Genomic DNA, 14,055 nt, shown 5'->3' on the forward strand with positions numbered 1-14,055 from the left:
ACATGCTGGAGGAATATCTCCGCAACTTCGCAACCGGATCACAGAAGCATTGGGTGAAGCTCCTGGATGCTGCTCAACTGTGTTTCAATTCTCAAAAGAGCCATCATACAAACAAGAGCCCTTTTGAAATTGTTACCGGACAGCAACCGCTTCTCCCGCAAACGGTGAATGCATCAACCATGCCGAAATCTCCTCGAGCTGCCAACTTCTCGAGCGAATGGGAGCGCAACATGGGGATAGTGCGGAGCTATCTCGTCAAAGCCCAAGAGCGGGCAAAAAGATTCACCGAACAAAATCTTTGCTTTGCCCAACATCAAACAGGGGACAAAGTAATGCTATGCATCCCAAAGCGGTACTTGTTTGCAGAAAGGACCCGTGACCCTCGCCTGCAACAAAAATACATCGGGCCCCTGCCCATTGAAAAAAGGCATTGGGAAGTCTACATACCAGGTGAAAACTCCATCCTGGTGGAAGATCCATCCAGTCTTCCATGTCAGCCGCATGAAATCATTGCGTCGCTACAACAGCAAGCTCATAGAACAGAGGGGCGTAGCCTCCCATCCAACAACCACCAGAAGCATCATCATCATCATCATCATAAGGCTCTGAGGACGGCGCCAACTCAGGTGGGGGAGAATGTCATGGGCTGCTTTCCAGACACGCCCCATGACCCCTTGGCCGCGCCCCATGGCGGCCTAGCAAGCCTCACAATGCCTAGCGCCATGGTCGGCCCCGTGGTCTTGGCTGCGCCAAGTGACAAGCGCGCATGCGCCTCTGTCGCCCCACCGATGCCTCTCGCCAGCGCCCAGGGGCTGGCCAATGACAACAGCGTCGCGCGCCCTGACAATGCCGCGCACGCAGATCCTGATGCCTCGCCAGCACCCAGCTGCAGGCCCATTCCAGCAGCGCCTCGCGCACAGACCCTGATGCCAAGCACCAGCGCCCAGCCTCAGGCCAACACAGCAAGTGTCGCGCGCGCCCATAGCAACGCGCGCGCAGACCCTGACCCGCAAGACAAAGTTGCTGCCATCGGACTTAGTTCTACCTTGTAATAAATTAAGTCCTTTTCATTGTAATTATAGGCTAGTTTACATCATTTCCATTCAGTGTGCTTCTACAGCTTTATTAGGACTAGTCATGTAATGTTGGTTTATTTTTTTTAAGCATTATTAAGGGGGACCAAACAATCAAACATTTTCAAGCAAGCATTTTTCTGGTGTCTCTCCCCCTCGACACCGCATCTTTGTAATCAGCATTTCAGTCATCAATAAAATCATCATCATCATTCAAAACCCAATTCTCTCTCAGCTTCCGCAATTGCTCGTGACATTGGTTTTCCCGCACGGCACTGACAATCTAGTCTAGCGTGCGGAGGGGACCTCATTGGCGGACAGCAACCGCACTGACATCAGTTGCTTAGCCTTACGTTGCCCTTCCAAAGAACATCAGGAAGGCGTTGCGTAACATAACACATGCATGGATAAAATGATGGGGCACAAAGAATAAGAAAGAAGATGCAAAGGCATAGGTGTTGAAAAGGCCTCTTGAGCAAGGATGTAAGAAGGGTCTGAAGCATTACAATAGCAAATGCATGGATAAAATGAGGGGATACAACAAATATGAAAGTAGACTAAAAAGGGCATAATATGCATTAGTTATTCAGTTTAAGAAACGGTTGATTTTCTAAATTAAGAGGTGTCTTTTGGTTGTTCAAGAGGCGTATAGCACAAAAATGGAAGAAAAAGTAAGAAAATCCAAAAATTTGAGATAAAAGATAAAAGGCTTTCTTGGCTTTAGAGAGTGCCAAGCCACCTCCTCTATGGTTAATTGACTTTTGTTCAATTGGTTGTCCATTATCATAGTTTAGGTTCTTTACACCTCTTAAATATCATCTATCTTCGTCTGTCTTCTCCTAATTCTTTGTTTCCCTTCTCTTTTAGTGCTTGCTTTGGTTTGTTAGTCATCACCATGCCAGGGTTGGAGGATATTATGGTGAAGCTTCAATGGATGGAAAACAAAGATGAACTCATTAGTCATAACGAAGGCAATTGTCATATTTTTTGTGGCGTACCTGTATTTTCCTAAAAAGGATACTCTTATAGGATTTCAACAATGATTCAGGAGATGATAATTTCAGCTGGGAATCTGCACCTTTTTATGATGTGGAGACAGGTAACACAGATTTCAACCTTTCTAAGTTTCTGCCAGATGATGATGAGGAGCAGCAACCACTGATTGTTTAATAGGAATTCATAAGAATTTAGCCAACAAGAATTTGATCAGACTCAGATTTATTCACTAGCAGATCCACAAGGATGGAGATAGCCTAAGCAAGAGTGTTTTGGTGCATCCCAACAACCATGAATTCAAGTACAACAGCTTTGAGAGTCAAAAAGACAATCTCTAAGAGACACAAACTTCAGTCTAATCACATTAGGGGAAATCCATGAAAAATCAAAAAGCTCCCTTGTCATGAACATGACACGATTATGGAGGTAAAGCATGCAACTGTGTAACCGTGGTATGATACCGTAAATTTAGCTTATATGCTATCTAAGCAAATGATTACTGTACAGAGGGCAAGAGATGCAAATTAAGAGAGTTAACACTTATAGAAACTCCAGTTGGCAAGAAAAAGAAAGGAAGGACAGAAAGGATCACCTGGACATCGTACTGATCAAGGAAGGCCAAAAATGAGGACAAATCTTTTTCCAACCCAAGGAGAGCTGATGCCAGAGGAACAAACAAAGTTATTGTTCAAGTGTATTGTTCATACTACAGTCAATCTGATTTACTTTTCTTTAGTCCCAAGGTAGTTTAGGAGTTACCGGAATGTATCTTAGGATTTATTAGACTGTAAATTCTTAATGCTGTTATTTGATTAGGTGTAATGCTCAGGTGTTTGTTTTGTAGTTTTAGGACACTCTCTTGATTAAGAAAAAATTAGCAAACCTAGTTTGTTAGGGATTTTAGCTTGTAGACGACAACTTTGCAAGTGTTCAACCTTTGGTTTTCATGTTCTTTTCCTTTTCTAATCAGGGCTTTCATGTTCTTTTCAAGAACTTTTAGGGTTTTGCTAAAAAGTACTCTTTTCATCATAATCTTGGCCTTTGGTTCCCCTACAAACTAGGGCTTCAACTCGACTTGAAGCAGAAGAGACAGAAAATGGAGAAAGTAGGTTTGCCGAGACATGACCAAATTTCTTTTCTTTTTTGCATTCCTTTTGTCTTCATTGTCATCTTATTCTTCTCAATTTTCCCATCTTTTTATTTCTTCGTCTTCACCATCAATCTAAGCATCCACTTCCACTGCAACTGAGCAGATGCTCCCCTTATCCCGATCACCACCACTATCGTGCCTGATCGACACTGATACAAAGGGGTGGGAGAGATCATTCATTTTCGTACTTTTTGTTACTATGCTTCACTAATGGGAAGACGAAAGATAGGCGGAACCCCTGATGCCCCATAAAGACAAGTGTCGAGACATATTTCTCTATTCTTTGTTCCCTCTTCTTATAGCCCGTTTGGCCAAGCTGCAAAAATCAGCTTATTTTGAGAAGTGCTTTTCTCAAAAGTATTTTTGGTGAGAAACAGATTGCGTTTGGCTAATTAATTTGAAAAGCACTTCTGAGCAGCAATTAGTGTTTGGCCAAGCTTTAAAAAATTGCTTCTAATAAGTGTATTTTTCTCAAAAGTGCTTTTAAAAAATGTGCTTTTGGAGAGAAGCTATTTTTTCTGCTTCACCAAAACTGCTTCTGCTTCTCCCCAAAAGCATTTTTTTTCCTTTCAAAAACTTGGCCAAACACCTTAATTTTAGGGAAAAAGCACTTTTGACCAAAAAAAAGTGCTTTTGCCTCAAAAGAAACCTGGCCAAACAGGCTATTAGTCTCTTTGCAATGGCGCAAAAACCAAGTGGATTTTCATAGTTTTAAATGTATAAGAAAAAATAATGTGTAAGCGGAACTTTCCAAAGAGTAATCTAGAACTTTCATAGTTTCATAGTTTAAACGGAACTTTCATAGTTTTAAATGTTTAAAAATAATGTTAATCTAGAACATTAACAACTAAACAAATATTCCTAAACATGTGTTTCTAAGCAGTTACTCACCGATTCTAAAAGCTGGTTCACACTTAGAATGTCAAGGGAATTGATGGAAAGAGAGGTCTTTCGACCTGATTGGCTTCCATTAGCATCTGAAATTGCTTCTTCATCTATGAGGGAAGGAGGTGCCATGACCTGATAGAGTAAAGAAACATAATTAACTCTCTTAATGAGCATATTTGAAAGCCATGCGGTTGGGGTGGAAGAAAACGTTCAAGCGTCCTCTCTTTGTATCACAAAAGAAAAAGTAACCAACTAGACATAAATATATGTATATGTCAAATAGAGAAAATGATTCCTATTCAACCTCATCAAAAGTCTCAAACTCAATCTGAGCAAGTGGAGAGCAGGGGTGAGGTGTTTCCATATACAAAGGAATTCCAAGTGGATATGCATCGTCTGGTTCAAACCTTTCCAAGAGTTGTTTTCTTATGCTTGATAACTCATCCTGGAAAACATTAGCCAAGATTCAACACCCTGTTCCAGAAGAAAATGAGAACAAATCCTGTACTAAGAAGCTTATGTATTTACTAAGAAGCTCATTTATTTACTAGTTTATAAACCATAAGAGGGATTTTTTTCCTTTCCTGGGTATAACCATCCAGTATCTGGAATGCACTAGCCCTACTAATCTGGATACACACCGCGTAGGGACTATTAAATGAGAGGCACTCCTCACCAGGAGTTTCTCCATTCCCCAAAAACATTTTACGAAAGAGGAAAATAAGAGAATATACTGACAGTGGATCCATTTTCCGATGAGTTTGCATAAACAAGATACAACATGTTTGTAACTAGAGCAGACTATGCTCCAGTCAAAGACTTTCATCCTTCAGTAGCAGAAAACTCATGGAATCGTTTAAGATAACTGATTCAAATCATGCCTTAGTATGTGGATAATAATTTCATAGATTTCAGGTCACATTTCGAATCATCTAAAATTGATGCAACGTTATGATATCGATAGGCTAAGTTGCAATTTTTATCCAAACAAGAAGTTATTCAACCTACTTTTATTTCTACTCTGTTAGTTTCTTAATAAGTCGATAAACTTCATTGTTATAACACCAAGCCGGTGTCACAAAAGAATGTACTAGTAGTGTCTATGACTGAACCTGAGGCAACCACAATCTTCCATCAAATTACCCAGCTATACAACGTGGGTTCCTTGCACCAAAAATAGAAGTGTAAGGAGAAAGACCTTTTATGCTTTCTACATCATTCTTGCTATTTTGAAACAATCTTCTTTCTACTCTAGATAACTGCACTCAGCAAACAAATTAAACTAGCTATTAATGACCCAAAAAAAATGTCATTAATGTGTATAAGTCTGTCTTCCCAATAGACCAAAGTTCCTCACCGCCTATGAGGTTATGAAATTGCATCATACATCAAATTTTGAGAAAGTCGATACCTCTGACAATGTTCTGCATTTAGTTGTGAAGTGCAACATAATGATTTCTTTAAGTTTCTCATCATCTAATTCTACTGCTGACAGGGATTTCAAAGCTGCAATTTCATCTTCCGGTGACCCATAACCATATGCTTTGCTACCAGATGCTTCAGATGCAGCTTGCAGCCTGACATCTTCACCCAACTTAAGATAAGGATCAACCTATTAACCAAACACTTATCACATTTATTACATTTATACAAATCAAATGATATTAGAAAACATGGAGAGCTGATGAAATTCGGCCTAACAGCAAAATAGGAAAAAATCAACTCCTTATCCAGCAAACTAAACAAAAAGTTAAAGAGGCTTGGGAGATTAACCATTTCCCCCGTCAGTGATGATTCAACCACACGAATTAGTTCAGGGAGACTTCCCGCCCTTGCTGAACAGATAAGCATATATGATGCCAATGTAAATAGAGACCTTCTTCTAGATGGTTGTAAACCTCCTTCAGTAAGCAGTGAGTAAAATAATAGTCAATATTTGCACCAAAAGACATTAATTCTGATAAAATTAAAAATTTCATAATGCAAGATACAGAAGTAATCGTCGACAATCCAGTCAGGAACTTCAAGTGATTGAAATTTTTATCAGGTCGTAGAACTGATGCCAATTTATTCTGTGAAACCAAACTAAATAACTCTAAGCTTGTATTCCCCAAGTATGTAAAATGGTGGAACTTGATAGTGAACCCAACTCACCTTCTCTATCCATCGAAATACTCCTCAGAGAGAAGGCTAACTGAAAAGATCGAACAAGCGCCATGTGACTAGAATTCTGCAATTAGCAAACCTAACTATTATGTGATTGATGAAATAAGTTGCAGAACAACATAAAAGATGGAGATCAAGCAAGATAAGACTCATAACAGTTTGTCTAGATTTCAAAATAGCCTTTGTCAGAGATTTCTTTGGAGAAAATAGTTTGTGCAAAAGAAAAAACTGTTTGGATAATTGTAGTTTCTTGAAGTTTTCTGAATGTTGTGTGAATGGAAATAACCTTTTGGTTATAACTATTTCCTCAAGGAAATTTTCCACCCAGGAAACTTTTTTGAGAAAACACGCTAACCAAAGAACATTTACAAATTTATTTCTACATTTTTCAACACTCACACGTCCAAACACCACCGTACAAGAGAGACAAAATGCATGAACGTTTCCCCATGCATCTCTGGATAGAGCTAGACACTTGGGATGCTATAAAGAGAAGGCCAGAAAATAAAGAAAAGAAAACATTTTGTATGGTCAAGGATTTGTCACTAGAATATTGAGAACTGTAACTGTAGTGAAAACGTATATGACAAAAGAGATTGGTTTGAACCTTTGATCGAGTGAAAAGTAACACAATTTTGTATGTATGGGCGATCGCATCAAAATTGGAAGGTGTATTATCATTCAGTGTTGCCTGAACCCAGATAGATGAAAGCAGAAGACTCATTTGGTGACTACTCAACCGAAGTGAAGTGAGATCCTGGAATATTTCAGAGAATTAGACATTTAATTAGCTTAAAAAGAAAACAAAGTCATGGACATTTCTTGCAATTAAAGAAAGACATTAGTGCTTCCATACTGGTTTCCTGTCAGGGAGAGCATCCTTGAAGCTACAGGATTGACTTCGAGATCGAGAATCAGCAGATTGATGTGAATGGTGACTGACATCTTCATTTTCTTCTCCCACTTCTTCATCTCTGGAACCATTTTCATCTGTGTTTCCATTTTGTATGGAGAAACTCTTAGTTCTCACCTTAGCCAACTTCCTTGGTGATTGGACTAGAATACCCTGGGAAGAATTTCTACTATGTAGAGATGACAAGTGACTGACAGGTGCCATAAGCACAGTGGAGAATATATGGTGTGCTCCAGCTCGTGTTTCATGGTCAGTGTGTGCCATCGCCAAGAGCAAGTGGTGAAAGAGGGCATCTGGAAAAGCCTGAGGTCGATTGAAAGCAGATTAGACCATTTGCAATACACAAAAGTTACAAAACCATGTATCAGGAGCTCTACAACAGATTCTAGTTACCTTCCTGTAATATGACACGTTAGGAATGCAAGAGACAATTTGTGCTGTGCGATACACAACGGCAATCATTGTTCTAGCTGCCACGATGCTCGCTGGAATGTTCTCAAGCACCATGCCCATCATATCAAGTATAGGCCCCATATCAGCAACCTGTTAATGACATAGATGTCATAATAAAAACACTACCTTCACCTAAAACATACTGCACATAGTATGCTCATGCAAATCAGCAAATGACGATCTAAAGTTAGAAGTAATAATAAAAATACACCATTCACCGTATAACGGCACTTGGTTCGTGCACTCTCCCAGAGGCAAGTAGGATGTTGATACTTGCTATCAATTGTACTTGGTGATAGCAAGCAGCTTATAGCGAAAAACTATAGAAACACATTGAGCAGATAAACATTAAAAGCAGAGATAGAACTTATTCCCCAGAAACTATAAAAAAATTGACCAACTTATTATCAACACAGTTTTGACTGAAAGCATCAACATTGGCCTTTGAATAGCGCCAGAAACTAGTACATAGTCTAGTGAGTATGCCTTTAGAAGAGTAGTTGAAATTTGAAACCCAGTCCAAAGTAGATCTTCAGAATTACTTACTGGTATAAATTCTAGGAAATACAAAAGATTTCTATTTCTATGAAAAACGTATTCTCGTAATTGAGTGAAAGAGAAGTAGGCCAAACAAAGGACTACACAGTGCTTATCTTTTATTTGCTTGCAGTGATTAAAACTAACCCTCTCCTTGGGTCTAGTACGTGGTATCAAGGTTATTCAACTCGTAGCTCTAATGAGCATGCATTTCTGGTCCATACAATTCCTTCTTTTTTCTTTTTGGATGAAGTCTGGTCCATACATATCTTTATTAGTCATGGAAGCTATAGAACAAAACTTCAACTCTCAAACTACAAAGTGAATTGTTTCGTCAAAGACATCAAAAATGAAAACATAGAGAACATATGGAAACAGAATAAAGGATAGTGGATTGCAAGTAAACTTAGATGAAGCCAATTTACTTCATTGACAACTTGCTCAAACAAAAGAAAAGTTCAGAATATAATGCACATGCTTGCAGCCAATTGAAAACCAAATTATCCAAGACAAACCTTATTTGAGAGCTGTAATATGCACCTCTCTAAGGCAGACTGAAGATTGGAGTTAGAATTATCTAATCTGTCTTTCGAACTAGATGCTTCAGCTGAATACTGCATGCACTTCATTAAATGCTTAATCAGGTCACTAATGACACCAACTATTGTAGTGGAAGCTTGCTCTTTTGCATTTTCTGCCAAGTGTGTGACCACATTAACTATACTGATCTGTATGTTAGGCTGCTTGACAATGTTCTTATGATCCAAGTGCTTGACCAAGATGGATAGCAACAAATGGGAATTCTCACCTGGGGTCAAAATCTGTATAAGGGAAAATTGAACGAGCAACAGACAAACAAAGAACAAGGAGCCCATCAATCACCTGATTCCTCTAACAAGCACTGCAAATACATGAGCACTGAGCAGGCGAGTCCTTTCTCTGAAGCCCAATAGTTTTCAGTGTCAAAACAATGATAAAGAGGTTCAAGAACCCGCCGTACACTAGTCGCTTCTTTTGTCAGTAAGGCCATGTTACGTAAGCAAATTCTGGCCCAATAAGAGGGGCTTTTGGTTGTTTCTCTGATTAGAGTTAGACAATAACATAAAGTAAGACCATAATCTATTACAGTGCCAGGCGGAGAAAATAATTTTGCTTTTTTAGGTATATAATCTTACATTGAGGATGCCAATTTTATATCTGCATTCATGATATTTGGCAAGGAGGAAACCTTCTTGCTCATATCAGGGAAAGATGAGCTGTGATCATCATTGTTCAACACTCCTTGAATCCACTGTTCAGGTTGAGATTGTTTACCATGTCTGCCATTCTCTAGGTTCACTGTGAAAGTAATGTAATTCTCCAAAGTCGCAGTGATAATCTGCATTATTTTCATGGCAACATTAGAAAAACAAACTGGCAGTTGAAGAATTTCATGATTAGAAAATTGAATAACTGAGTAACATTGAAATAATCTTACATGATCGAAGTCCATGGAGATGTGGGACTGCTCCCCCATAAACCACACCTAAAAGAAAAAAGAAAAGATGAAAACAAAAGAAACAGGAAGAGAAAGATGAAAAAAGCAAAAGTATAGGCTCCACAGTGTAGCCTAAAGAGAAATTAGACAAATACAAGGAAAGAAAAATATATATGCACTTCCAATAAAATTGATGCACACGAAAATGTGAATGTGTAGCTATGATGACAAAGTGGTCCTTGTAAGCACGTGATTTTTGCCCTATATGAGAATTACTCCCAAAAAATTCAAAAATAAAATGATTTTCCTTGGTGTGCAATTTTGTGATATTTTTGAATAATTATTTGTATTTGTCTGTGCATGTTTATTTGTTAAATTAATAAAAATACAAAAATATGTCGCATTTTGCATGTAGGATTTAATTCTACAATTATTAGTAATTAAGTTTGTTTTACAAAAAATTAAAAATTACAAAAATAGGCATCTTTTGCATTTTTAGCATTTAATGTCCAAATATACAATTTTATGCTTAATTATTACTTAATTGTGTGTTAATTGTTATTGGGAGTTAATTTGCGCTTTTATAACTTAATTTAGTTCTTAATAATAATTTAAGGAGTTTTAGAATTTAGTTTTAGAAAAATAAAAGAAGAAAAGAGAGCAAAAATATAAAGAAAGTCGGAATTGGGCCTCTTCTTCAATTTCAAACCACAGGCCCAAATAATTGCCCAACCTTCCCCATGACCCGGTCCATTTCAAATCGGGTCGACCCAGTCCAGTACCAACAACCCAACTCCCCCTCTTCATTTTTCATTTTTTTTCAATTTTTTACCAAAAAAAACAAAACAAAACAAAAAAACCCTAAAAAAAAACACACTACCTACCCGCCCCCCCTCTCTATCTTCTTCAAAAGAAAAAGCTCCAAACAAACCCATCAATGGCTGCCCTTCCCCCGCCTCTTCTCCTTCACATACACACACACACCCGCTGCCCGTGTTTCTTCTTCTTCTTCAAGATCACGAGGGTTTCTTCTTCTTCAAGATCGTTGCCATAGTTTCATCTCCTTCGTCGAGCTCAAAGCTTGCTCGACATCCATGGCTGCCACTGTTGAGTCGCCTGCTTCTTCAGTCCGTGCTGCTGCTATTTCTTCTCCATTGCTGCTGCGTTTCCACTGCTCCATCGACGACGAACAGCTCGTCGACCTTCACCAAACATGCTTCCCGTTGCTTCTGCCTTCTACTTCATCTTCTCCGTCACTCCAAAACCGAGCTGCCTCGCCAACGACCAGCTGCTTCTTGCTGCTTCTATTACGTCCAAACAGACCCCGTCACTCCAAACGACCTACTGCTTCTACTAAGATCCAGCCATGACGGGCAACTGCTCCCAACTAAACCCAAACCCCATCGACAACCATGCTGCCCGCAGCTGCTTCATCGCTGCCATGGCTGTGTCCTTCTGCTTCACCTCATTCAGTTGCTTCTTACGTTCGTATTCGTCGTCGTTTGTTCGAGTTTTGGTTGGGGTCGTCAAAACAGCTCATACATAGTTCGAGTTCGTCGTTGGTCATTTACGGTTAGTTGTTCTAAGTTTTGTTTCTGTCCGTAATTTGTTTGATATTTTTCGGATCCGAAATCATTAAATGTTTGATTCTTGTTCTTGATTTTTATTTAGTTGTTTTATTTTTTGTTTATTTTTAGGTAAAAAATTGTTAGTAATTATAATGTTTTTTTTTAGTTTTAAGTTGAAGTTCAATGAATTTTGTCTTTAGTTTGTTCTGTTAATTTTAAAGGGATTTAGTATAGAAGAGTGTTAGTTTAAATCATTTGAATCCGTCATGTTTGTTGTTTAAAATAGATTTAATTCGTGTTCATTTTTTATTTTTATTTTTTTGAAGTTCGTTTTTAATTCAGTGATTTAATGTGAAGTTATGTTTTAATTTTTTGGAATCGTGTATCTTTGTTATAATTTTGTTGGATTTAATTTTAAAAGATCAATTGATTATTTGAAGTTTAGTGATTTGAATAAGTTTATTTGTTTTGTTTAAGCTTAATACAAGTTTAATTCGAATTTGAATAAAACTTGCTTGTTATTGTTGTTGAATCTTTTCATTTATGTTCATACTTTGTTTGATTGTTCTTGAATCCGAAATTAGTATAAGTTTGATTTTCTTGTTTGTTGTTTATCATTTATGATTATTTCTTCAGTTTGCTTCATGATCATGTTTAGTTTTAGTATACAAATTGTTGGTTGTAATGTTGTTAGATTCAATTTTAAGTTCAAATGATTATTGAATTTAGAAATCTGAATATACTTGTTTGTTGTTATTAGGTTTGTTTGTTGTTAAAAATGTTGTTCAATCAAGATAATTTTAGTTGTTTCTTTGTTGTTCATCATTTAGTTTGAATTTGTTGTTGAACATTGTTAGAAGTTGGTCATAATTGTTGTATTTTGGTTGAGATTGATTAAGTGTTGGTTATAGCTGATGGGGTAGTTTGGTAATTTGCAGCACGTTCAGGGGTAAATTGGTAATTTTAGTAAGGTCGGAGGGGTAGTTTGGTAATTGAACATTTTGAATAATTCTTTATGTTAAGCATGGGGGACAAAATGTAATGGGATGTGGGTGATATAATTGTTTAATATAAATGGGGTACAAGACATAATGTAGTGGAAGGGAATATGGTAATTGTTTATGTTAGGCATGGGGGACAAGATGTAATGGGGTGGGGTTGATATATTTGTTTAATGTAGTGGGGGTGAGTGGGAAGATAGTGGGTTTGGTAGGAGGAAGTGGTGGTTTTATTAATTGATTAAAGGGTTTGGGATGGGATATAAATGAAAGACTTAGAGAACACAAAAAGAGGAGAACAGATAGAGAGAGAGAGAAAAAACAAAGCTAAATATTTAAAAGAGAAAGAAAAATTCCGAAAAATATTAAAACTTTCAAGAAAGAAAAAGAAAAGAAAAAAAAATACAAATAAAAAAGAGCTGGAAATTAGAAGAGAGAGTAGTACACACCTGATAAATATTCTGATATACGGGTTTAGAAATTAAGGGTTAAACATTAATTAGCCTTTCAAATCTGAAAATTCCCTTGGTTTCTGTCCGTTATTTGTTGTCGGTGTTTCTGGATTTTATTTTGATTTTCAAATCTGTCACTGCGATTTCTGTTGACTGGATTGCTGGTTATTATTGTTGTTGCTGTGTTACATACTGCGTGGCTGACTTTCTTCTTCTTATATTAGCAATACCAGGTACACAACTGTAATTTTGGCCTTTTGTAAGCTGAAATGAAGAATGGAAGTTTAAATTTTTAATTTAGTTTTTTTTTTTATTAATTGCATTTAGGTTATTTCATGTATTATTATTCTGTAAATCGCCGTCGTTTGGCATAATTAGGCATATTGTAGCGATGTATTAAATAGTGCTTTGCTTCAACCTGATTATTAGGTAGTATATATTTAAGCATGTTCATTACTAATTAAACTGTCAAATAATAAAAATAGAAGAAAATAACGTAAAAATGGCTTTATTAAATCAATTTGGCAAAATTGATTAAATTCCTTATTCATAAGGGTTTTAGTATCGCCAACGTTAAGTTAATCGGAATCATGTAGCTGAATTCAGTTAAAACATGAATTAATTTTGCGAATCAAGTATTAGGACATGATTTGAATTAAAACAAGGTTAGTTAAGGTTAAATTATTTAATTTTTAGAAATACGGTTTAGTAATCAAGATTATTTCTAATTTTCAGTATTTGTAAATAATTAACTTCAATAACTCAAGTCATCTAACAATATGATTTTAATTGACTATGGGATAATTAGTTTTTTTTTTTAAAAAAAAAATATTTGACAATTCCATGCTGTATTTATAATTATAATTTTAGTAATATTACTTTCCGTTAATATTTGTTTTAAACTAGTATTTAATATGTTATTTTTAAGTATGTAGAGATTGATTTTATATTAGTAATAATAAAAAGTAGTCATTAAAAGATATTCATAAAATAAGGGAGGATTTCGCTAAAAATAAATAAATATAAACAATACAAAATTTGCAGGGTCCTCCAATCTTATTTATTTTTTTAAAAAAAAATATTTAGATTCCGGGATGGGCCATTTAGTAAATTTCACAGTCCTACCTAATAGTTGAATAACGCGTAGTATTTTGGCGCATATTTAATAAAGTTATTTTCTTAAATACGGGTGTGCATTTATGTAACCCAAATCCCGATCTTGACGAAGTCAAAATGCGTCAACAAATCACGTGTACACTGGTTGTGACGTGGTTCGAGATGCGTTTTCACGACGTTGCAATTCTTGTATAAAATAATAATAAGAATAATGATAAAAGCGGTTTAATGCTAAATTTGCATATAAGTTCTTAATTGTTTAAAAATC

General features: G+C 36.7%; 1 protein-coding gene across 10 annotated transcripts in view; it reads right to left on the bottom strand.

Moving 5' to 3' along the window:
• Window positions 1-14,055, bottom strand: part of LOC104233189 (protein SEMI-ROLLED LEAF 2) — a 60,251-nt gene that overhangs the window by 28,356 nt on the left and 17,840 nt on the right. For 7 of the 10 annotated variants that reach the window (XR_011402225.1, XR_011402226.1, XM_070156079.1 and 4 more), the window contains 13 exons: window positions 9,654-9,701; window positions 9,352-9,554; window positions 9,059-9,255; window positions 8,692-8,984; window positions 7,580-7,729; window positions 7,130-7,489; window positions 6,881-7,030; window positions 6,673-6,756; window positions 6,262-6,337; window positions 5,881-6,008; window positions 5,519-5,719; window positions 4,412-4,552; window positions 4,111-4,239 (listed from right to left, as the gene is read on the bottom strand). Coding sequence is in view for 7 of the 10 variants with exons in the window: in XM_070156079.1 (XP_070012180.1) it covers window positions 4,111-4,239; window positions 4,412-4,552; window positions 5,519-5,719; window positions 5,881-6,008; window positions 6,262-6,337; window positions 6,673-6,756; window positions 6,881-7,030; window positions 7,130-7,489; window positions 7,580-7,729; window positions 8,692-8,984; window positions 9,059-9,255; window positions 9,352-9,554; window positions 9,654-9,701 (2,160 nt within the window). In the remaining 3 variants the exon portion in view is untranslated. Of the gene's footprint in view, window positions 1-147; window positions 2,232-2,661; window positions 2,727-4,110; window positions 4,240-4,411; window positions 4,553-5,518; window positions 5,720-5,880; window positions 6,009-6,261; window positions 6,338-6,672; window positions 6,757-6,880; window positions 7,031-7,129; window positions 7,490-7,579; window positions 7,730-8,691; window positions 8,985-9,058; window positions 9,256-9,351; window positions 9,555-9,653; window positions 9,702-14,055 lie in introns of those variants that run through there. The other 3 variants (XM_070156084.1, XR_011402227.1, XM_070156083.1) reach the window with 3 other exon arrangements.

Source organism: Nicotiana sylvestris, chromosome 9, assembly GCF_000393655.2.
Source record: "Nicotiana sylvestris chromosome 9, ASM39365v2, whole genome shotgun sequence".
Lineage (NCBI taxonomy): Eukaryota > Viridiplantae > Streptophyta > Magnoliopsida > Solanales > Solanaceae > Nicotiana > Nicotiana sylvestris.